General features: G+C 44.1%; 1 protein-coding gene across 2 annotated transcripts in view; it reads left to right on the top strand.

Moving 5' to 3' along the window:
* The window catches only part of TPP2 (tripeptidyl peptidase 2), a 596,335-nt gene that overhangs the window by 298,316 nt on the left and 271,555 nt on the right, over positions 1 to 26,464 (top strand). For both annotated transcript variants that reach the window (XM_078658083.1, XM_078658084.1), the window contains exon 20: positions 18,705 to 18,801. In XM_078658083.1, the coding sequence (XP_078514209.1) occupies positions 18,705 to 18,801 (97 nt within the window). The remainder of the gene's footprint in view (positions 1 to 18,704; positions 18,802 to 26,464) is intronic.

The raw sequence follows: 26,464 nt of genomic DNA, 5'->3' as shown, positions 1-26,464 counted from the left end.
TACTCTTTGGTGGAAAAAGCTTCCAAGAGATTTCAATTGCCAGTAATTGCCATTGAGACGGACTGTTTCTTGCATGAGTTCAAGGAGCCACCTTGAAAGTCCATTAAGGTCATTATCATCGTAAACTTTATGTGGCAAGAGGGAGTGAAGCTTGTACAAACCCTGCTGCTGTTCAGTCATGGTGCCTCGTTTTGACAAAACAATTATAGGGCACCTGATAACAAACCAGCCTGCCTGATAGGACACCCATTTCAGGAAAGAAATACAGCGATCCTGGGCAGTGCACCCAGGCACAGAAAACAGCCATTCATAATAGTTTGCCTTAACAAAACAGCAAAGACACAAGTACTACTGAAGGTTATTAATAGCACAACTATCGTCTGGTGAAATTATCATTGGTGCCAAAATGCAAGGCAGCGCAAAACTATATCACCAGTGTATAAAACTATTTTTGTATTGGAGTACATTTGACAGAACTGTAGGAGGATCACAACTTGAAAAGATAAAGCTGGTGCTTAGACCCAACAAGGTACTCCCAGTCACAACCGGACTAAAAATATTTTTGGGAGGGGTTGAAGCAATTTGGCATAAACTCTCATTGTGACCAGTGCGGCCAGGCCATTAAGAGCAATTTGTAGCATTAATGGTTTTTGCTTTTGTCCTGAATGATTTAGTAGGGCTATGAATGGAGGTAGATCTCAAGTTTCTCGAACTCTAACCTCCACCCCTGGCTCGATCAAAATTAGCTATGCAAGTAGGTGTGTTGCACCTCCAGACTAGTCACACCCCTAAGGTGGACTACCTAATGTGCTACACGAAAAAAGGGTTCCACCATCTTGTTTTGGAAGTGGTCATAATCGGGTGTGTAATGACTCTAGGCGTAAATAGCCAATTGACTACTACCTTTCACTCCCCTTAACACCCCTAAATTTTGTATTTAGATGGGCCCCTAACACCAGGAACTCTGATTAGTCTACCTAAATGAAGGCGGAGTACAAAGAAGAGCCAAAGACGTGAGAACTATGGATCAGCATCTTCATTGGCGTAAAACCCTGACTGACTGTTACTCTCCCGACAATCACTGACACACTCGTTCAGAAGTGGAACAGCCTCTTCAAACCCCTGCAGGTCTGCCCAGCATTTCCTCGACCCCTCAGCATCTCCCTTAGAGTGGAGGTGCCACTTTCCTGCACCAGCAGGCACTGACTGCAGTTGCCCGGTAAAGTGTTATGTCGACCCCCAGACCCACCGAGGGAGCAGCACCCCAGCAGAGGTCTTCATGCTACAGGAGGTCAGATCAGTCTCCTTGCCACATGTAGAGATACCAGGACTCCCAGGAGCCGCCCTGCACTTATACACAAGGTACGGGAGCCAGCTGCAAGCTCCAAGGCTTGCTTGTGTTCACTCGGAACACCACAGCCACCAAAACGTACCTGCACATCAAGGGACTCGGAAAGAGACCAGCTTCCTATTGAGTGGTGCCCTGCTGTGTTTCTTCCCCTCTTCTGCAGATAGACCATGATATATATATATATATATATATATATATATATATATATATATATATATATATATATATATATATATATATATATATATATATTCACTGAAAAAACCATAGGTTATAGACCATATATAGTTAGGAATTAGCATTTACAAAACCTTATTTTACTCACACAAAACCATTGAAATTCCATATATAGTTAGTTGCACTAACTATATATCGCGCACCCGCAATCCACTGCTGATGATGTCACATATTACATCATTCATGACATGGTCAGTGACATCACTGATGACATCACTGATGACAACATCCAGTGATTATGTGTTTCTGTAAAGTTTAAATATGTTTTACATATTGAAGAATGAGTGGATGTATAAGTGTCTGAATGAAGGTTTTAGTAGGTGCGTGATTGACTGTATGAGTGAGTGATTAAATGCGTCTTACTGAATGCACGGGTTAGTGACTAAACTGTCTGAAAGTGTGCATCAGTATGTCTGTTGTTGTGCAAGCTGCTGCATGTGTTGATCAGTAGCTATATAAGTAGCTATATGGGTTATTGATTGGTTGCACAAGTATTTGTATGGGAGACTGAGTGTGTGTATGGCTGGCTGGGAGGTGTGTGACTCTGTGCAGATCAATGTGTACTTGTATCAGTGATTCTATAAGAGAGTAAGTATGTGTTTCAAAAATGTAAGGTGTTCTGTGTTTAACTGTATAGATGAGAAAATGGAAGTGTGATTGATTCTTTTCAGGACTGACTAGGTGTGTGAGTAACTCCATGGATGAGTGGCAGAGTGTGAGTGTCTGTATAGGTGTATGAGTGCATATGATAGTGTTGTAAAGATGAGTGATTGTATGTATGAATGATTGTATGAGTGAATGTGTGTGTAGACATAGGAATCAGTGAGTGCGTATGTAGTAACTAGTATTGGTGTGTCAATGGTTTCAAAAATTATACTCTCTATTTAACACTGGGTGTAATAGAGGTTATATTAGAGTGTGAGGAGATGCATTGTATTATCACATGAATGATATCATCAGTGATGTGATCATTGATGTCAAGTGAGATGTCATCAGTGATGTCATTTGAGATGTCATCAGTGATGTCATCAGTGATGTCACTGACCATGTCATGAATGATGTAATATGTGACATCATCAGCAGTGGATTGCGGGTGCGCGATATATAGTTAGTGCAACTAACTATATATGGAATTTCAATGGTTTTGTGTGAGTAAAATAAGGTTTTGTAAATGCTAATTCCTAACTATATATGGTCTATAACCTATGGTTTTTTCAGTGAATTTTCAAGGTTTTGTAAATGCTAATTCCTAACTATATATGGTCTATAACCTATGGTTTTTTCAGTGAATTTTCAAGGTTTTGTAAATGCTAATTCCTAACTATATATGGTCTATAACCTATGGTTTTTTCAGTGAATTTCAATGGTTTTTTAATAGCAAATATCATAAGCTGTCGAATGTCAAGTACGTGGTAAGTAAAAACATTTTCGTGTTTATGCACACTGATCTGCTTTGATTGCTGCCCCCCACCCCTCATTTCTATTAGGAGTACTCTCTCTTTGCAGATAGTGAAGGGTAGTTAACGCAGCCCTTTGCCCCCTTTGTAATCCGTCGTGCCTGCTTCTCTCTCCATTTGATTGATTGTTCTCTTTGGTTCATTCTCTATTTACAAACAAGCACAGAGTCGCAATACTCTGTTTAGTCTTTGCAGATAGCGAAAAATCGTGTAAAAAAACAAAAGGAATCGAGCAAAATCAGTAGGCCACTAATGGGATCTCTTTTGACCTCGCTAAAATAGAAACATTAGGAACAACCTGTTGAAAATAGCAATGCGTATGTATATAAGCGGCGTTCATTTGTGTTCACAGTACCCCTTGTTGATTGTTTCAATCGAGCATTGAATTGTTCGAAGTTAATTCTCTTAAGGATCTTCTCTACCTGCAAACGAGGAAGAATAGGAATATTCTATCTCCCTTTGCAGATAGTGAAGGGTAGGTAACGCAAGCCTTTAACACGTCGTACCTATTTCATTCCTCATTGATTGATTGATTGTCCGAACATTGACTGTTTGGGAATTAGTTCTTTTTGGAGGTATTCCCTGTTTGCAAATAAACGTAGGAAAATCTTTGCAAGTAGTGAAAGGGTACGTAATGCGGACCGTTCTCCCCCGTTGTAATCTGTCATGCCTATCTACTCCCCACTGATTGATGCACCTTTTTCACCCGGACCATTTACTAGAGATACGTCATCTGGCCCGACCAGAGAGCACCCCTAGTGAAAAGGACATATGCAATAATAACGAAGTGATCACTGTATCCTGTTAACAGAAACTTTACCATGAAACAACCTGGAAAGAAAAAAATAGGAAAACGAAAATCAGTAGGCCACTGATGAACATGAACTTTTATTAAACAACGAACAAAGAAACGATAACATAACGTAATGATAAAACCTATTAATGTCCTAGAAACAAGAAAACGTTAAAATATGCCAGTGGTGAGAGACCAGAAAAACAGTAAGAGAAACCAAATCACCCCTCGCTGTCCCACCGCCTGCCACGCCAAAAAAATCGATAGACTAGGGAAAATGCAAGTCAGTAGAACATCCACCCCCACTCTGGAAACTTCCAAGGTGGGGCAGGGTTCCGGCTACGCCCAGCCGGGAGCAGCCCATATAAGGCAGGTCCTGCTGCCACGCCTCGGCCAGGAGATCCTAACGTAGGGTGTAGCCGAAGGAGAGGCCGAGGCCAGCGGGACCCGGCCAGGGGATTGCCTTTACAACGCTGAACAGTTGCAGGGGGGGGGAATGTCTCCTCGACCCTCCCCTCTCTCTCCCAGTCCGGCCGCGGTGGCCCTTGAGAGTTGCAGGTAGTCCCGCCACATGCTCTTCCGGTCCGACCACCAACGGTCGGGGGGCCGAGGCCGACGGGATCCGGCTGCAGCCGATAAACCAAGAAACCCGTTCATGGGGCCAGAGCCAGGGGCGTCCGGCCGACATCCACCGGAAGCCCGGCCCGAAGACGGACGGGACACTTCTTTCTTTTATAATGGCTGCGACAACACTGGGGGGGGATGTCTTGCACATGCCTCCGACCCCCCCCTCGTCCTCATCGCCTGGTCCGGCCATAACAAATCTCAAGCGAGACGCCGTGGGGTGCACTGGGAGGGAGAGACGGTGCGAACAGGCCTCTCCCGCCTCCCCAGGTGGAGACTTCCCAGCTGCACCCTCAGCGCTCCAGGCGCCCGGAAAACGGTTCTTCCACTGTGGCCATGCTGCAACGTCTCGCCCGGCAGGGTGGAGCCCGTCCGCTCATGTGACCCCCGCGATCGCCGGTAGCTGCCGAACTCTCAAAATGGCGGTCGACCTGGCAAGAGCGGGCCCAGCATAAAGAAATGGCCCGGTCACTGGTTGACTCCACCACCGTAGTCCTCCACGACCTTGAAGATTCTAGAGGAGCCGCGGGAGTCTCCGACCCCCGATGGGGAATGACTGCCGTGATCGCCCGTGGAGTGACGAAACTGTATCCGCGGGACGTCGGCGCTCCCATGCTGGCGCCAGCCTCACTTTGAATTACTACAATCCTGCAGACCTCACTTCCGGTGAAAGCACAGTGTGACCCGGTAGGAAAAATTATTGCACCCCCTCCCCTTTTTGACTGATAGTTCAAACCACCGATCCTTTCCTTTGCCCTTTTAACGGAACTTTGGACTGCCTCCCCCTCTTTTACATTTTCTAGAGAAAACAAAACATTAACCACTACATTAGCATAGCAGTTGACACCAGAACTGTTTTCAAATTGAAAACCAACAACATCTTCAACAGAATCCTTTTTGTTTCTGCTGTGACCCTGCTACAGCACAGGCATTGTCCCCAGCAGTAATTCTGCAATGCCGGTAAGAATAGCTGTGGTGCCTACTGGACTCACTCACCCCCGCGGCGCCCCACGCCGTTTTTTGCTGGGCGGCAACTTACTAGACATCACTTTCGTGCCATCTAGATTTCAGCGCGTTCTGCTGCCTTGGAACTATTCGCACAACAGACCGCTACTGACAAGAATATTTCATTATTGGTGCTGTCAATTTCAATAAATCTATTGGATAATTAAAAAGAAATTGCCACGGTCTCTTCGTTGTTTAAATGTTTTTACTGTTTTTGTTTTGTTGTATATATTTATATGTTATTAAAGTTTTATATTCCTACTACTTTGTTGGAGTGCTATATATTTTTAATGTGACACATAATTGTAAAAACTTTGATGTACAAAGAGTCATTCCTGGAATCTTCCGCTTCAGGCTCGGTCCCCTCCCCAATCACAATACAGGCTGGTTTTCAGATAGTAGGAACACGTGTGGTGTGACGGATCTCATCGGGTGTGGGCCTTGATCTACTATAACTCCTTTGAAGAGGGGTGATTCTTTACAGCTGGGGCCATAAACTACATCTGCAGGGCTAGCTGATAGCCTGGACAATCGGACACAGAGAAAGAGGAGTGTCAGAGGGTGCGGTAGTGAATAGGGCGAAAGGGAGGTGTCGGGCGGGCACAGAGTGTGATTCTCAGGGAAGAGCAGCGCAGATGGGGGGAGGTTTATTGCCCATGCATAAGACAGAGAGCGGTGGTGACCAGTGCCTAGGGAAGATGCTTGCGTGGGTGAGGAGCCATGCTACGAATCGACAGCGTGCAGAGAGTGGGTCTGGTCAAGACATCTAAAATGGCTGCCGTGCACGACAAAAGTGTGGCATTTCAAAAAAGGCAAGATGGCGCAGACAATGTTTTTCAACACTTCCTCATTTCCTTCGAATCGAACGTTAACAGACGTTGGGGCATATTACCAAAGTTAAGCGATATTTATCGCTAACGATGCTTACCAACCAATTTTTTACCACTAAGCATCGTCAGAAATTATCGAAGATAAACCTTACTATTATCAAGGTTTATCGCAAATGCGATAATAAACGGCCGCAATGCATGAATATCGCTAAAAACTCAGCGATATTTATTTATTTATTTATTTATTTAATGGTTTTGTTAAGCGCGTAGTAACTCGAAAGAGCATCCCAGCGCTGACCTGCTTCTTCCGGGGTTTCTGCCGTCTGGTGTGATTATGTTTGGGGAAAAAGGGAGGTCTTAAGGGTTTTTCTGAACTGGAGATAGTTCGGTTCTGTCCTGAGTCTTCGTGGGAGAAGGTTCCAATATTTAGCAGTGTGGACCGAAAACCGACGGCCGCCAGTCTTGGCTTTTTTGACTCTGGGAGCCGAGATGAAATTTTCTGTACTGGATCGAAGGTCTCTTTTCGTTTTATAGGGATTTAAGATTTCTTTGAGAAGAGGGGGGCCGTTGTTGTTGAGGGTCTTATGGGCCAAGCAGAGAGCCTTAAAGATGACCCTCTCTCTCACTGGGAGCCAGTGGAGGGATTTAAGAGCCGGTTTGGCGGATATTCATGCATTACCGAGCTAATGCTCTTAGCCATGTTATCCACCTCCCATTGGATAACATGGCTAAGAACTGCTCAGGGCAGGTGTTACTTTTTGGAGATATTCGCGCTTAGCGCGAATATCTCCAAAAGTTGGTAATAGGAGATAGATATCTTGCATGTTGTAATGCAAGTTATTGTGGTATATGGAACTCATACCATAATCTCTCAGGAAAGCAGAAACTGATCCTTTTGGGACCGCCTAAAAAGGCCTAGGGGGTGAGGAGTACTCTACTTTGCCCCCTTTTCACGTTCCGAACTATTTTATTTTACTCTCTTCTGTAATTACACAAAATAGCAGCGATAAGATGCATCGGAGACACACAGTGAGAGAAAGGAGGCCGGAGATGAAGAAGACATGTCAAATACACATTGGAGATAATATAGTGGCAGAAGGGAAGTAAATATGAGTAAACTTACCATGTAACATAAAAATGTTGCACTCTATACTATAAGTCTCATTTTATACTACAATCACTTCGCTACAACCTCATAAATTAAAAATAAAAATGAATAATGTCTCAAACAATTTTTGAATTCTAAATATAAATTTATTCTTCAGAATTTTCTAAATTTGAAAGAACTAGTAACATGTCCTCATCAGCAATGTCCTCATTAAAAGTCTCCAATGATGATTCTTGTAACTCTATGGTCTCCAAACACTCGATAAATTCGCCATCAAGAGATTGATCAAAAAAATCATTCAAGTCATCTCCTCCTTGTGACAATATTTCATTATTGGTGCTGTCAATTTCAATCAATGTAGTGGAATCATTCAAGTCATCTCCTCGTGACAATATTTCATTATTGGTGCTCTCAATTTCAATCAATGTAGTGGAATCATTCAAGTCATCTCCTCCTTGTGACAATATTTCATTATTGGTGCTGTCCATTTCAATCAATCTAATGGAATCATACAAGCCATCTCCTCCTTGTGACAATATTTCATTATTGGTGCTCTCAATTTCAATCAATGTGTTGGACAATTCAAAAGAAATTGCCACGGTCTCTTCATTGTGAGCCATTTTATTTTGAAATTGCTTGCTGTAAATTGCAGAAAAAAATAATCACTTTCATTTATCGTTTTTAGTAATACATAATATAAAACTAACCTTATCAAGTATTTAGTATAACAGAAGGACTGCAAATAAATAACAGAAAACATTTTTCAAATTATCTTCAAGTGTACAACATAGTTCCCCTTACAAATTAACAACTCACCTTTTTAAAAGTAGCAGAAGTGTTAGTACTGTGTAAATCAAACACCAGAAATTCACCACCAAAAATTCCTCACAAATGTACCTCAGACAGTAGTATCACAAAATGGCTGTGGTTTCCTCTCATTTGACATATATACATAACCAATTAACTTTCATCACACACAAATACAAAACCAAAGTAACATTTTAATTGGTTCTAAATTTCAACACTTTCAAATGTGTTTTCCCCATGCAATTTTCCATAGGACATTTACATACGTCTACAGCCTGAATGGCTGAACGGAATTACACCAAACTTGGCAAAATGGTACATCAAACCTAAGAGGTCAGGAAGGATCTACTATGCCCCCTTATGGTCATTTCCCCCTTCGCTTTGGCCTCCTCTTGTCTCTCAATCCTACCGAGGGACAAGATGGCGGCCGCTACGGACTGTTTGGAATGTTGACAGACGCCGGAGAACCAATCAGCTTCGCAAAGCTCCGTAACGCGAAAATTACGCGAAGCGGAGCGCTGTTACAGATATATATCTTTTTTTGAACGTTAATTTCTCAAAATCCACTGGAGCACATATATTGAGACCTAGCAAAGGCACATCGGGCTACCAGTCCCTAATATTTTGCCAAGTTTCGTGCAAATCCATTCAGCCGTTCGATTATTATTATTTTGTTTTTTTTTTTGCCCCGCGGGGCCCTTTTAAAACCTCCACATCAAACCTAGGGGGTCAGCGAGGATCTACTATGCCCCCTTATAGTTATTTCCCCCTTTGTTTTGACCTCCTCTTGTCTCTCGATCCTACCGAGAGACAAGATGGCGGCCGCTACGGACTGTTTGGAATGTTGACAGACGCCGGAGAACCAATCAGCTTCGCTTCACAAAGCTCCGTTGCGCGAAAAGTCCGCGAACCAGAGCGCTGCCCGGTCCGCTGTTACAGATATATATCTTTTTTTAAACGTTAATTTCTCAAAATCCACTGGAGCACATATATTGAGACCTACAAAAGGCACATCGGGCTACCAGTCCCTACAATTTTGCCAAGTTTCGTGCAAATCCATTCAGCCGTTCGGGCTAAAAGTGAGGCCAACCGCCCTATGGAAAACTCAATGTTAAAAACACGTTTTGGGACCCCCCTTTTTTCTCGGCCCCCCCTTGATGAACCCCCCCCAAATTTTCAAGGGCTGCTCAGAAACAAAATGTGCCATTTTCCTGAAAATTTCAGCCAATTCCGTCCACAAACGCCACAGTTATTAGACATAGAATTTTCAAAAAACCCATAGAGATAAAATCCTAACTATATATACCTACTGGCGACCGCCAGTAGGTAATATATATATATATATTGTGTGTGTGTGTGTATGTATATGTATCTCTCTGTCTCTCGTTACCGAGACTCGAACCCAGATCTCCAGGTCCGAGGTTGAGCGCCCTAGTCATTTGATTACCGTCGTTAGCATCCCATTTATACAAAGGTGTGACCGTAAGAAGCCGGCCACGAGTAACTGTGAGAACCTTCCACTTCCCATCCCGCCGGACAGAACACCTCTGCAATCGAGCACCCCAGCCTGGGCTCATGTAAACCAACAGTGTCTCTGTGGTCCTGAGTCCCTCAAGGGCCAACACCCTCCCCCCACTTTATTTTTTTTTTACAGGTACCCATTGACTTCAGCGTGTAGTGTTTGAGGCTAACACCGCTTAAAGCACCTCTGCACCCGGACACCCAACGGCAGGTAACCTTGAATTGTTGGTACTTTCTTCGAACTTGGCCCCTGCTTACCTGAAGTCCAGAAGAACAGTCTTGTAACTAGTCTGTAAGTGTACTTATGCAATCAATGTTTCTCATATAGGATAACATTACAGCATTTGAGTATCATGTCTCAAATCTGACAGCTGTCATTTTCTACTGTAAAATGTGATCATGTCTAAAGTACTTGCCCTATTCCAATGATCTTGGTATCTAAAATTATTTTTTCTAAACTGATCTCGAATTTCTTCGAGTGTGTCTCATTTATTGACTCTATGGTACAACAAATGCTTAACACTACCGTCTGATAAACCTAAACTGCTCGCCTACACTACCACAAAAGAGTGATGCAGCGAGTTTACCAACTTGGGTTACTCATAAACTAACATACTCACCTGGGCCCATAAAACACTCATACATAAGCTGATAATCACCGCTGGCAATCAGGAATTATTTTTACCTTGTAATAAAATCTACTTTACACCATTTCTTACCAAAAACCATATCACCTTAGTTCTTAATTTCCTCTGGTCCATTAGATCAGGTTGTTGGCAAAATAGGTAGAAATGACATTTACTTTTATTTGAATAATCACAGACTCGGGAGAGTTTTAAAACCTTTATCTATGCTTACATTTTGTGAGTCAAATACCAATACATGTCAAACACCAACTTCATGTAAAATAAGATTAAAGTAAAATATATAGAAACTTTAGTAAAATCTCATGACATTGGTACCTGGGAAGGGTGGAAATGGAAAACGGTACAAGGACATGCCACGCAGATTTATATTTACCTAGAATGGTGTGAAGACAAACCCCTGGCCAAGGGCTGGAAAAAGGGACTCCTGAATAGTCTGGAGCCAACAGTTCAGGACAGGACAGGTGACCTCTTCTAAGTGCAAAGGCAGCGTTGCACCCCTCTCTGATACTATTCTCCTCGATTCTTCCCCCTTCCGGATGGACAGATTCTTCTCCTTCTGCAAAATCTCTGACTCTGCGAGATTTAGTTTTAGCACAGCATGTGCTTTAGCATGTGAGAGTCAAGCGGCCATCTTAAGAACTACTGCGCAGCTGCAAATAATTACCACCAAAGCGAAAGCCGTCATACTACGTAGATGCAGTAGACGCTTGTGCAGAAGATTCCTACGTTTTCGGCAGCCATATTAAGTCCCTCGGGTTACTGGTTAGTAAAGCTCATTGATAAGCTTCCCCTAGATGAAGTAAATGTCGTGTAGTGCAATTATTAGTGTTCACAAAACATGTTGGTTACAATATTACATGTTTTTTGGAGAAGATTGAATCTGAGCTAGTTTCTTAACGTGCGAAACCTTGCTCTATCAAGATAATTTGGGTTTATTGATTTAAGCCCTGTAAACCAACAAGGATCGTCTGGACTTTCTACTTAGTGTGCCTCATTTTGGGACACTACATAAAAAATCAGCTTCACACAGTGCACAACATGGTGGAAGTCTCTTCCTTAAAACCAAAAGTTTTGGGAAGGGGGTAGAGTTAATTCTAAATTCTCCTCCCACTGCCATTTGAAGTTTTAAAGGAATTTTACCTTCAATGAATCCGCGTGTGAAGTCCCTGAATATAAGGATTTTCCTGTAAAATAGTAAAACACATAAAACATTTGGCAAGTGATTTCCATCAATACTCCGTATTTGTTGCAAATTATAAAAAGGTGTTCTTTAAGCATTCACAATACTGTGTTGCTTGGATTCTGTTTAGCTCCATATCGTAAAGTAGGCAAATTTTTTCTGGAGTTTACTGCTGTAAAGAGTGCAGGCTACAAAATGGGTTTCCTACCTGCAACAATGCTTTTCTAGCGTCATACGTTTCATTGCAACTTTGCTAACTTGGCAGGAGCAGAAATAAAACATGGTTCTGGCTGGAGTCGTAGGATAAGATAGTGTACTTTTATCTCTTATTACTCCAGTATTGGAGCTTTCATAGATTCACATACCTGAATCATTTCCCCGTCGTCGAGACGGGAGTCTCCGGTATATAAAAAGCAATGCTTAGCAGTATAGCTAACTGAAAAAAGGCCTAGGCCCATTTCCCTTTTGCAACCCATAACCTTTGTTATGTAAAAAAGGACCAAACCTTTCCCTTAGCCATTCAGAGCTCCTCACCCTCTAGAACCCTCCTGAGAGAACCTTTTGCCCCTCAGATTTTCTTCCGGCACGTTGTGCTAGGGAGTCTCCTTTGAGCTCTGCTCAAACTCTGGATTTCCAACCTTGTAGAAGCTTGTTTTCATTCTATTTTCTTGTGGATTTGAGATTCTTGTGACCTGTTTCTCATCTACATCCTGTAGAATGTCTGGAAAAGAGAACAAGTTTTTTTTAGAGCCTGTGCCACCTGCTCTAAAAAGAGACTCTACACTGATTACCCACATGAAGACTGCATTTATTGTCTTTATCCGAACCACCAAGCCAAGGACTGCAAGGCATGCCGCACTTTCTCTAGCAAGACCCTTAGCGGTCGTGAGGGACGCCTTTTAATATGGCTTCAGAAGATCAAGGCCAGAAAGGAGGTGGTTTCTAGTGATAGTGACCAGGAGTCCTCCACTTCATCTAGGAGATCTCAAAAAAGAACAAGATCTCCTCAGGTTCATTCCTCTGGGGAACGTCCTGAGAAGGCCCCAAAAAAGACCAAGGAGAGCAAAGGACACACTTCTGAGGAAAAAGTATCCAAGAGAGCCTCTTCTGAGCCTTCAAAGACCCCACCTTTGGTCCAAGAGTCCTTCAAGAAGCCATCCTCTAGTATTCCTGAGCAGAAAAGCAAAAAATCTACATTGTCGATCATGTCGACGAAGTCATAGTCTACGGCGACACCCACAGAGGTACAGAAGCTGGCATTGATTGTGATAGTGTCGACTGCGTCAGCATTGACTGGAGTGTCGACGCCGGTAACATCGACGCTGGTAACATCGACGCCATCGTCAACGACTGCCCTGATGACAACTACCATGTCGACGACAGGATCGTCGTCCAAGGTGACGACAACGGGACGACGATTACTGTGTCATCGGCGAGGAATGGTTCTAGTGCAGTGTCGACGACGACAACAACATCGTCGACGGTAGTGTCGACGGCGATCTCGTCGACTGACTAGTCGTCGAGAAAAACTCCGGAAAAACAGAGGAAGATCACACCAGCAGTTACTTCCCCGAGCAAGATTACTCCTCTGGTTCCATCGCACATTTTGGAGGAGGAAGAGTCGGATGAGGAGGAGGATGATGGACCCTTCAGGTACGCCAGTAGCCCATCGCAACTCCATGTGAAATGTCAGGAGGATGATGATGAAGAGGGTTATGAAGAATATCACAGCCTCTCACAGCATCGTTACCAAAAAGAACCTCAGGAGGAGATGGTCGCTATGCCATCCTCAATGATGATGGACTTGCAGTTCATGTTGGCAGATTATAAGAAGAGGTTTCCTCCGTCAGTAGTCCCTCAGGAAGTTCCTCTTTCACGTCCCCATTCTATTCCGGCTACTCCAGTCCGCAGCAGGGAATCACTACGGAACACTACTCCACAGACGCCTCGGGTCCAACAGCACCAGGTTTCGGTTACCACAGATGACGAGGACCATGAGGAGGGGGAGCTAACGGAGCCCCACAAAGAATGGGAGGACTATCTAATCCCATCCCCACCATCACCCACTCAAAGGCCGGCCGATTCTCAACCAGTGGATATTGGTGGATTCCACAACTTGATGGAAAGAGCTGCAAAAAGATTTCAGCTGCCTATAAAGACAACTCGGGCAGAATGTTTTCTTTATGACTTTAAAGAGCCTTATCAAAAATCAGTCCGATCCATACCAATCATCGACCATGTATGGAAGGAAGGTTAGCAGGTGATGCCAACCCCAGCGACGGTTACACCTGTACTCGCTAGGTTGGACAAGAAGTATAAGGCGCCCTTGGACGCTCCAGCGTGTTTGCTGGGCTATCCTAAACCGGACACCCGTCAGCGCCTATTTCTGCACCTCCGGACAGGGAGGGACGGCGTTTGGACAATGCAGGTAAAATATTCTCCTCGATGTCAGCTCTCCTAGTCAGAGCAGCTAATGCCCTTGTCATTCTGGGCAGATATGACAGGCAGATGTGGTGTGATATAGCACCATATGTCGACCTCCTTCCAGAAGATAGTAAACAGGAGGCGAAGAAGATTCCGCAGGAAGGTGAGAGGACTTCAGCTGAAGTCATCGAGTGTGCCATGGACATAGCTACCACAGACTTTCGTTACCTAGGAGGAGCAGCAGTTTTACGACACCAGGGTTGGCTGAGGGCCACTGCCTTTAGACCGGAGGTCCAAAATAAGATTCTTGATCTACCTTTTGATGGGGAAGATTTGTTTGGACGTCTGGTGGATGAGACACTTCAGAGTATTAAGAAGGATACGGCGAAGGCCTTGGGTACTTTGCAGTATCGAAAGGTGCCCTTTCTAGGCGCCCATGGAAGAGGCCAACCTTCTTATAGAGGTGGATACCAACAAGGAAGATACACCTCCTATTCTTACTCATCACAGCACTACCGGCAGCAATATGGCCAGAGGCAGTCTGGAAGCTACTCTAAGTCCACTCCCAGAGGACGAGGAGGTTGTCCAGGTAAAGACAACCACAAAAGACAATGACAACCTTCAAACTCCGGATTTTTATCCTCCTACCCCGTCAAATGTTCCCCTGGGTGGAAGAGTAACTTATTATTTACGTCAGTGGCAGAGAATAAAATCAGACAAATGGGTCCTCCATATAATAAAATTCGGACATACTCTAGAATTTCTACGCTGCCCTCCTCCCACGCCACCTACGTATCAAGAAGTCAAACACCTATCTCAAATGCGTCGGGAGATTCGGGCAATGCTCCGAAAGGGAGCAATAGAACCAGTACCAAACTCCCAAAGAGGAAAAGGATTTTATTCCCGTTTCTTCTTGATCCGGAAGAATGCTCTCAAGTGGCGTCCAATCCTGGACCTACGGTCTCTAAATGCCTGTCTCAAGAAACAGTCATTCAGAATGGTGACCCTCCAAAATATTCTGCTACTCTTAAATCGAGGAGATCAGATGACCTCCCTAGATTTACAGGATGCATATTTTCATATCCCCATCCAGCCTTCCAACAGAAAGTACCTTCGATTTACAGTGGCCAAAAACCATTACCAGTTCAAAGTGCTGCCATTCGGCCTCAAATCTGCCCCGAGAATTTTTACAAAATGTCTAGCACGGGTGGCAGCTTATCTCCGAAGACAAAACCCCAAAATATTCCCATACCTAGATGACTGGTTGATAAAGGCACCATCGCAGAAGGCGGCTAAAGCTTCAACTTCGGCTTGCATGGACTTGTTTGCAGATCTGGGTCTGACTTTAAATGTAGAAAAATCGTCTCTTCAACCATCCAGAAGGATCACGTTTCTGGGTGCAGTCCTAGATACGTCTCAAAACAAGGCATTCCCATCCATAGAAAGACAATTGGGACTCGTCTCTCTGGCCAGAGTTCAGGAGAAGAAGGTGTCTTTCAGTGCGAAAATACATATCACTTCTGGGGACGATGTCTTCATGCATACCACTCATTTCCCTGTGTCGATTGAGATTGCGTCCATTACAAGAGGCGCTAGATCTACAGTAGTGCCAAGCAAAGGGATCCTTTGAGGACAAGATCAAAGTCACGCAACCAATGTTGTAGGTGATAGTGTGGTGGACTCACAGAAGCAATATATCGGTGGGTCTATCCTTCCTGACCGAACCAGCTCCATTAGTGGTTACCACGGATGCCTCTCTCGAAGGATGTGGAGCAGTCCTCCAGGAGTTACAAGTCAGCGGCCGATGGAAACAACAGGAACAACACCTTCACATAAACATATTGGAATTAAGGAAAATAGGATTGGCATTGTTGGCCTTTCTGCCAAGAGTAGAAGGAAGATCGGTTTTAGTGCGGACAGACAACACGACCGCAATGCACTATATAAACAAACAGGGGGGCGCAAGTCTCTCTGTCAAGAGAAGCACAGAAAATATGGAAATGGGCTGTAAATCACAAGGTAACTCTGAAGGCCGTACATCTTCCAGGGGATCAGAACACGACAGCGGACACTCTCAGTAGGCAAAAGACGACCTGTCATGAGTGGGAACTCGATCAGGACACACTACTGAAAATCTTTCTTTGCCAAATGGGGAATACCAACAGTGGATCTGTTTGCCAGAGCCTAGAACAAGAAATTCCAATTCTTTGCAAGCTGGCATCACGAAAGGGGATTGTGGGGGAATGCGTTTTCGATGGCATGGTCAGGCGTCTTTGCCTACGCTTTTCCGCCGATTCCCCTCCTGCCGCGAGTGCTCATGAAGATGAAGAAGGAACCGTGCAGGATAATACTAATAGCCCCTTGGTGGCCCAGGCAGCACTGGTTCACGGAACTGCTCATTTTACAAGAGACAGAGCCAAAACATCTGCAGCCAATACCAGAACTATTGACTATGGCTCAGGGACAAGTGCAGCATCCAGACCCGACATCACTACAATAAGCGGCCTGGCTCCTGAATACAGAGAATTTCATCGCTTAAACATTCCGACAGAATGCAGAGAGATCCTGGCAAAGAAGAGGGCTGAAAGCACTAATAAGACATGTAGGATGAAATGGAAAAGATTCTGCTTGTGGTGTCAGGAAAATGACTTACATCCTCTGCAAGCAGAGCACATCAGATCATCCCATATTTACTAAGTCTGGCAAAGTCTGGATTGGCCCATGCCTCTATTGAAGTGCATTTGGCGGCGATCTCTAGATACAGAAGGAGTTCAACGGGTCCATCTCTGTGGTCGAAGAGGATTGTAAAGCAGTTCAAGAAGTGGTTGTTTAGAGTTTACCCACCTGTCAGGCCTCCACTTCCTCTATGGCAACTGAATATTGTTTTATCACAATTGATGAAACCACCATTTGAACCAATTCAAAAAACTGATCTAAAATTCCTATCCTGGAAGGTGGCTCTCTTAATAGCTCTAACATCAGCCAGGAAAGTGGGAGAAATACAGGCACTAACAACGCAAGAACCTTTTCTGCAGTTCAGAGAGGACAGGTTGGTGCTCAGAACAAATCCGAAATTTATTCCAAAGGTGCCAATGGATTTCCCCTTGAATGAGCCATTGATCCTTAAAAGATTCTTTCCTCAACCATCTACGGCGGCAGAGAGAACTCTCCACACTCTGGAAGTTCAGCATTGTCTGAAATTTTATTTACAAAGGACAAGAACTTTCAGAAAATCAACACAATTGTTTCTGGCTTTTAGTCCCCCCAGGAAAGGATTCCAGTTGTCGAAACGGGGAATTGCACGATGGATCTCAAACGCCATTCAATTCTGTCATCAGGCGTCGTGAAAGCCGTTGAGTGCACGTGTTTGTGCACATTCAACAAGAGCTGTATCAACCTCTACTGCTCTATTTTCAGGCGTCTCTATTCAGGACATATGCAGGGCGGCTACCTGGAGGAGTACGCATACCTTTACCTGACATTACTGCCTGGACGCTCACGCAAGAAGCGATGTAGCGGTGGGACAAGCTGTACTGAGGAACCTTTTCCAATAACGGTGAGCCTTCTTTGTCATCCCTCCTTCCTTGGTTGGTAAGATAAGCACATTTTATTATTGTACACTGTTTATTATAACATTTATGAACAATCTGTCTATGGATATTTTTATACAGCTATTGCTACGAGAGAATGACCTGTGTTACTTGTTTGGGAAAAGTAGGTGACAGAACAAAATGTGCTATGATTTACTGCTCGCTATTCTGATTCAGGTATGTGAATCTATGAAAGCTCCAATACTGGAGTAAGAAAACAAGTTACTTACCTGTAACTGTAGTTCTCCAGTATTGGAAGCTTTCATAGATTCTCATACGCCCACCCTCCTTCCTTGAGAGACTCACCTCGGATTAGGCACAAAGAGTGTTATAGCACAAGTGCCCAAAAATCTGAGGGGCAAAAGGTTCTCTCAGGAGGGGTCTAGAGGGTGAGGAGCTCTGATTGGCTAAGGGAAATGTTTGGTCCTTTTTTACATAACAAAGGTTATGGGTTGCAAAAGGGAAATGGACCTAGGCCTTTTTTTTCATCTAGCTATACTGCTAAGCATTGCTTTTTATATACCGGAGACTCCCGTCTCGACGGCGGGGAAATTATTCAGGTATGTGAATTTATGAAAGCTTCCAATACTGGAGAACTACAGTTACAGGTAAGTAACTGGTTTTCTTATTTACTTAATGAATATAGCATCAACCTCAAGACAGTCTGTGATTCCTATCAGAGTTATCTTGGTTATTTATAGACTGTCCCTCAAGCTAATATCCAAAGCATGGTTTGCTACTGTGTATTATTTTTTAAATTAAAAAATATACAGCAAACATTTGGAAGGGCGACTAATTCTTAATTTATCGCTGAATTTAAAGGAGTAAACCACTGCTACTCATGAAGCTTTGTGGACCAGAATACTTGCTAAATTGTGAGCAGGGATCATCTTGGTTTGAAATTGCCTCATTGGATAACCCTAGCAGTGGTTATAATTTTCCATCCTGAGCAAAGGTTGTTGTTTCTTTTTTGGGTTGCAGTACAGAAATATCAGTTGTACTATTGTTGCATGATCCAGTAAGTATCATCTACAATTTCAAATTGTTGATACTTCCACTGACCAATTGTTTTAATTACCCTTTCTGTTGTACAGTACATTTTTGTATTTTATTTCTTTTTTTTTTCCTAGGCCATCAAGTTCTAAAACAAAGCCATTAGGATCCCGCGATGTTTTGCCAAACAATCGACAACTTTATGAGATCATTTTAACATATAGTTTTCATCAGGTAAGTACAGTTATCATACAGCTTAAAGAAAATGTTAATGAAAATTAAAGTCTTTTTTTTTTTCAATCTCTTTTTTACATTTTTAAATGGAAATAATTAATGTCCTGATTTAGAGTTTGGCAGACAGATTACTCCATTACAGTGCCAACAGCCTACCCCGATTTAGAGTTTGGTAGACCTCCAGGATTACACCAGCAGACTAAGATTTACTCTGTTGGTATCAATCTTTCTCCAACAGCCCGAATATGGGCTGTCTGAGGAAAGCCATCTAACTTGACCCTCAGCCGTATTAAAATGTGCAGTCAAATGACTTTAAAAAAAAAAAAACATTCTGTCCCTCCCTTCCAGAATTATCCTGGCAGGGAGGGACAGGTAAAAAATGTTTTTAAAGTTACTTCCCCCTGCTATTCACCCCTCCCCCTCCCACCCACCATGAGAGAAAATTCCCATGTATCAAGCCATTAGTTGGTTTGCCCACAGCAAACTCTCGCTTTTAAGGTTTGTTTTTGGAAATGAAAAAACATTTAAAAGTTTGGTGTAGCATTTGGCAATAATAGACGCACACCAAACTTTGTAATGGATTTGTATACACAGTTGTGACAGTGGTTCATACAAACCCAGAGAGCTTACCGCACGTTTGGCAGTGAACTCTAAATTTGGCAGGCGAAGTAAAGGGAGGATGACGGACATAAATTCTCTGCCACACTGCCTGCCTTTACTCAGTACGCCGATGTCTAAATTGGTCCCTAAAAGTCATGTATGATTGTAACACACTCCTATGACGAAAGCCTTCATCAGTCATATTTGGTTCATAGATTATTTTCCTGTAAAATGTTTACCTCCCTCACCGCTTGCCAGATTTGACCTACTTCTGATCTATGTTTAACTTTTCATTGCGTGCCCAATTTTTTAATAGTAAAAATTATTGTGTTGAATGTTTGTTTATGATTGTTGCAAAAGGGCATTCTACTTTCAAGAGCAAATAGTAATATCAGTGCTTAAAACTTCAGGCTAGCAAGTTGTTTGCTTTTAATTTTTAGAGAGACTTTTTCAGACCTAGAATGGTTAGTCTTTTGCAGCTTATGCAAAACTGTTAGAATGGGTAATTCAGCTACTCTTTAGAGTCCATCCACTGAAAAGAAAAACGAATCCAGTTTTCTTTACAGCAGTGCTACCTCACCAATGAGGTCTCCAGAATGTCCGTTGGTTTGATAATGCTTGATTGGGTTTTTAAACCTATTGTGACATCTTTCACTGGCTGATTTTTTTTAATCCCTCCCTTGTGGTTTTTTTTTCTGCTACATCCTAAATGTAGTTTTGCTATCATATCCTTTGTTTTGGAAATATAACTCTCCTGTTTAAATTTTAGGTCTGACCTATGCCCTTTTTCTTGTCCTGCTGAATTTGCCAATAAACATAGTGTGTAGGAAGGCACCCAGAGACCATGGACGTGCTTATGGTTAAACAACCTTTTTTGTAAATCGCTCTGCCACAAGTTGATGAATACCCTGGCAATGAAAGGGCTACACAGATATCACATAGTTGTGAATAGGCAGAAGGTAAAAAAAGAATGTTCGAAGCATGTATGTCTGTAGGTACACATACTTTGCATACTCCTGCTATCTAGTGTTGGGTCCGGATGTTTACATGTTATTTTTATTCTAAGAATTCTTCCGAGCTACAAGGTAAGGTGACGACTCCTTTTGGTATTAGTGCTCATGGACATCAACTCCATTGTTATATTGTTTTCTTTCCGCCATCAGTTTCGGACGTTTATTAGGGTGCTCCGATTGGAGACAGTTTTCGGGATCCTTTCGGTGCGAAATTCACTCCACCCTCATCGGTATCGTTTGAAAGCATTTTCCATCCCTCGCGTATCGAAATTTGAAGACTTTCACCAATTCTGGTCGGACCACTGAACCGCGGCCTTTGGACATAATCCATCTGGATTAAGTTACACTCGATGCCAACTCCATCGAAGATCATGCCGATGGAACGGACTCCGTTTCAGTACTGCCCTTAGTGTCACACTGAGTTCCCATGCATTGAACTTCACAAAGTCTGCAATCTGTGCTTGTTGCCAGAGCACATAGAAGAAGACTCTAAAGCCTGTCTGTTTCGATCTAAGAAGACCTTACAGGACTGTCTGGCTTGACTCAGAGAGATGCAGATGTAGAGGCAGAACATAGTACATACTCCCAATATCTTCGACCAAGAAGATATCGAACAGGGAGAGGAAGACATGGATGAGTCAGCAGCCGAAGAAGGGGGCCTTTTACATTCAAGATTCAGACTCCGAACCAGAGATCGATTTGGAGTCCAATGATCTGCCTGGTCAAGGTGCAGTGGGTACCCAAACACCTCACCTGCCCACACAAAAACAGTCAATTCCTCTACAACAAAAGGCTTCTGGGCCACCACTGCCATCCGGCCATGGTAGGCACAGAGAATCATCTTCGAACGCTTGCCCTTGGGCTCAGCACCGAAAGCAGAGACAAAGCCTTCCGGCTCCACTCCGAGCTGAGACAACACCTCTTCGGCTCCCAAACATTTGGCACTGAAAGAGAAAACAACTTTGGTCCTGAAAATGTTGACCTCGAAACAAAAACCTGCTCCTACAACAATCCTGGAGCCAATTTTATAAACTATGCAAGAAAGTCTTGATTCAAAGCAAAAGAAAATACACATTCATCTGGAGACTGGACACGTTTTAACAAAACCTGCGTCCGTAACATCTTCCAAAAGGAAAACCTCTTTCCAACAGGACATTAATGAGAAACATTACCAGGACATTACCTTTAAAAAAGAAAAAGGACATAGCGATTAGTCTCCTGCCCCTATTTCTCCTTCTCCTCCAGTACCACATTCACCTGTACTTTCGGTACCTCATTCCCCTCAAGACCTTAATATCACACCTCTGGGTTATCCTCACACAAACCCAGACGTAGATTTTGGGGGTGATTATAATAATCCAGCTCCCCCAGACCCCTGGCAGGGTTATGATCTAATCAAGACACAGATCCTGATTTTTAGCCTGTGAAACCATCACCTTCAGAAAACACCTCATACCAAGAGCTTAGAGCAGCTGCATATCACGGGTCGCTTAACACAAAGATGCCTTGGAAGAAGACTTTTTATTTGATACATTAGGAAATACACACAGATCGTCTCAGTCTCTTTCCATGTTAAAAGGTATTATACGCGATGCAGACAATATTTTTAAAGACCTGCACATGCATGCATTTTTACACTTGGGGTGAACAAAAAGTATAAACCACCACCATCTGACCACATTTTTTTATTAGAGGTCAGCTTCCACCAGACTCATTAGTTGTGTCTAATGCTCGTAAAGAAGCAAACTCACAAACCACAGATGATGCCCCACCATCTGACAAGAAGTCAAACTCATAGATGCCTCAGACAGAAGAGTTGCTGCACAATCAACCAGTCATTGGCGGCGATAGCCAATATATAGGGTTTACTTGCCCGAAATGACGGAGTTCACTGGGATGAGATGGGGTAATTACTCCAGACAAGCATAAGAAAAAGTGTCCGGGGTTGGTGCAGTAGGTGAAATTAATTTCCAACTCCTCCATCAGGTGTGCACTAGTTGCTGCTGCATCATTAAATCCCCTTTCGATAAACAGCATCTCATCTGCCCACAAGTGGATGAGGCCTTAGAGAGGATGAAAACAGATACAGAAGTGGCTAAATTCATGGGAGCACTTCAGACACACAGCAGTAGAGGCTCCTTTTGTCGCTCATTTTACAGAGGAGGTTCAAAGACCACTTCCACAGAAGCCTCCACATCCTCATACAGGACCCAGTTCAAACCTCTCCATCCAGACGATTTAACAGTGGCAACTATAGGGGGTAACAACTCCAAAGGTCGGGTAAAGGCCCACCAACCTGTACCTCCCAATCTGGAAACAGTGACTCCATAATCATTCCCCTCCGATCATTCTACACCTGTCAGGGGTTGACTACAGCAGTTTCTTCCTACCTGACAATTAATAACATCAGATAATGTGGGTGTTGGAAATTATTCAACATGGTTATTGCTTGGAGCTCTACTAGAGGGAAAAGCCTACCCTAATAATTTGAATAGTGGCCCAACACGGGTCCCAACAGAATAAATAACCCACAACATGGAGCTCACCTGAGGGTCATGAAACGGTCACACAGCACACAGAAGGTATTATAGAAAAGTATAAAAAATCTTGCTGGGGGTCGCGTAACAGATTGATGGCTCTTTCTCGATTCTGTGGGTGGTGGTGCATGGCCGTTCTTAGTTGGTGGAGCGATTTGTCTGGTTAATTCCGATAACGAACGAGACTCCTCCATGCTAACTAGTTACGCGACCCCCAGCAAGATTTTTTATACTTTTCTATAATACCTTCTGTGTTGGGACCCGTGTTGGGCCACTATTCAAATTATTAGGGTAGGCTTTTCCCTCTAGTAGAGTACTTTTCCCCTGACGTCTGCCCGTATCGCTTACAGGGGGCCCCTTTTGTGTATTATCAGTATTGCCTGGAGCTCACCAGCATTCTCCCCAATATTCTACCTCACACTCACAGGCTTTGTCTAGAACATCAACAACTTCTCAAACAGGAAGTACAAGCTCTATTAATGAAAGGAGTTTTAGAGCCAGTTCCAATCCAACATCAAGAATCAGGGCTTTGCTCCCTGTACTTTCCAATTCCCAAAAAGGAATAATCTCTGCGGCCTATTTTAGATTTAAGGCCCTTAAACCACTATAAACCACTACGTACTGTCAGAACACTTCCATATGGTCACACGTCTACAAGTACTTACACAGCAGGGCAACTTCATGTCAACACTAGACTTAAGACACATATTTTCACATCCCTTCTTCACCCAGCAAATCGCAAATATCTCAGATATGTCATAGCAGGAAAGCCATATCTTTCCATTCGGAGTCACTACTGCACCCAGAGTGTTCACCAACTGCTTAGCAGTGGTAGCAGCCAATCCAAGAAGACAATAAATGTATGTCTTCCCATAACTAGACGATTGGCTTATCAAAGCCAACATACACCATCTGTCATCAATACGCTCAAACTACCATAAAGCTTTCACATCAGCTGGGATTCACAATCCATGCTCAAAAATCCCATCTTCAATTCTCACAACCGCAACCATATCTAGGAGCTATGTGCAACACTCAAACAGGCCTAGCCTATCCAAATACAGCCATAATTCAACATTTTCAGACACTGCTACCACAATTTCAACCCAATCAGTATTTAACAGTCAAAATGTTCATGTGTCTTCTAGTGATGATGGCATTATACATTGCCATAGTGCCTCATGCAAGACTCAACATGCGTCCTCTACATGAATGTTTAGCATGACCGTTGACTGAATCAGAGGGTCAGCTACATGATCTAGTGCTCATAGACAGCCGCACTCGTCACTCTCCGCAGTGGTGAAACTCACAAAACCTACTAATAGGGCAGCCGTTCATCGACCCTGTTCCACAGGTCAAGCTAACAGATGCATCCCTCACATTCAGGGGTGCTCACCTACAATATCTAACAGTTCAGGGTCTTTGGAACACCTGACACCAAAACCTCCACATCAACTTCCAAGAGCTTCAAGCTGTTCACCTACAGTTGAAAGTGTTTCTACCTCGCCTACAAGGTAAGGTTGTCCTAGCCCGGACGGACAATATGACAGCCATGTACTATGTACAAAATGGAGGTGGGGGGCACACTCTCTGCAGCTGTCCTGTCTCTCTGACCATTTGTCATTGGGCAATACATCAACAAATCAATCTGTTAGCGGAACACCTCCCGGAAACCGAAAACCACTTTGATGACCTATTCAGCAGAATGTGGCAGCAAATCCACGAGTGGGAACTTTACCCCCTAGTCCTCCTCCCATACCTCCAAAAGAGGGGTTTCCACGAATAGACCTCTTTGCGACAGCAGAGAATGCAAAATGCCCACACATCGCCTCCAGATTCCCACACCCTCTATCCAAAGGCAATGCCCTATGGATGAATTGGTCAGGAATATTCGCCTTAATTTTTCCGCTTCTCCTTCTTCCATTTCTGGTTCGGAAACTCAGGCAGACGTCTCACCCTCATTCTGGTAGCTCCCACATAGGCTTGTCAACCATGATTCACCACACTACTTGCACTTTCAGTAGTTACACATGGGAAGCTTCACCTCAACCCAAACCTTCTCACTCAGAACCATGGCGAAATCGGACACCTAAAGGAGCGAAACCTAGCAGTTTGGCTCCTAAAGTCAGAGTTTAGATATCTAAACCTGCCAGCAGAATGCATGACAATTCTTAAGGAGGCACGTAAAGCTATCACTAGAACTTGCTGTGTAGCTAAATGGAAAATATGTGTTATTCAATGTAATAACCAAAAGATTGATCCACTTAATGCATCTATACAAAGCATTATTTATTACCTCTTGCTTTTACAACGCTCAGGCCTTGCTTACACTTCCATACATCTACATCTTGCAGCAGTGGCTGCCTATCTTCAAAATAGACAACACTTTTCTTTGTTCAGAGTGTTGGACTGTAAGTTTCCACCACGGCCTGTGAGGCCTGCAAAACTAAATTACATTGCCAAACCAAGTCAACATGGCAGGCGGATTGCAACACTCAGCCCTGAACACACAGAGACAGCCCCCACTCTAACCGTGTGGCTAAAGCTGTTTCCAAAGGATTGTTTGCGGCTGTCTGGAACTGGTCACTGAACAATGGGACTCTGATATGGTGTGCAAACAGGCCTCGAGTGGGAAGGCTGAGAGCAGTACATGGACAATTCCCACTTGAAATGGTGTGCAAACTGGCCTCGAGTGGGATGGCAGAGAACGATTCATGGACAAATACTCACCTCATATGGTGAGCAAACTGGGCCTTGAGTGGGGATGCTGAGAACGGTGCGTGAATAATGTTTAACTGAGATGTTGACTTCGCAGTCTAGCTGGGCGGGGCTTATGCTTTCAGGTGCTTCGGCCCCGACGCCGCAGGGCTCCACAATCCCGACGCCGCCGGTGCCTTCGGGCCCGGCGCCGCAGGGTCCAGCGGTCCCGGTGCCGCCGGCGTCTTCGGGTCCGGCGCCGCGGGACCCCACTAGACCTTCTTCGGGATCTGGGTCTTCGCCGGTGGACCTTACGACCTCCCCGGCGTCGGACCATCAGTTGTCGCCGCCCTCGGGCGGCGCCGTCCCCGATGCCCCCTTCGTTCCTGTTCCTACATCGGGATGGCCCCGATGGGCGCCGCTCCAGACGTCGTTTGGGGAGTTTCACTTCTATGAACAGGCCCCATTGATTGAAAACCCTGAGTATCAGGAGATGGGTGATGAAGGGGATTGGGAGGGGTCTGAGGACCCTCTGACCCGAGAGTGTCAGTCTCATGAGGACTGGGCAGGAGACCTTGGGGAGGCCAATGGCCTGGACACCTCTCCGGACACTGATTTTGTCTCCCCTCCTACCGTGGCTTCGGAGGAGGGGGCAACCTACAGTGTGGTGTTGATGAGGGCTGCCAAGGCCTTGGGCCTTGAGCTCCCCGTCGCGGCCATGAGGACTAATCTCCTCACTGAGGTCCTTAAACCGCAGTCAAGCTCGGCCAAGCCTCTGCTGCCCTTTAATGAGGCCTTGACCGATGTTCTTCTGGG

This window comes from Lissotriton helveticus, chromosome 8 (genome assembly GCF_964261635.1).
Source record: "Lissotriton helveticus chromosome 8, aLisHel1.1, whole genome shotgun sequence".
Taxonomy (NCBI): domain Eukaryota; kingdom Metazoa; phylum Chordata; class Amphibia; order Caudata; family Salamandridae; genus Lissotriton; species Lissotriton helveticus.
This window is presented reverse-complemented; position numbering and strand designations above follow the sequence as displayed.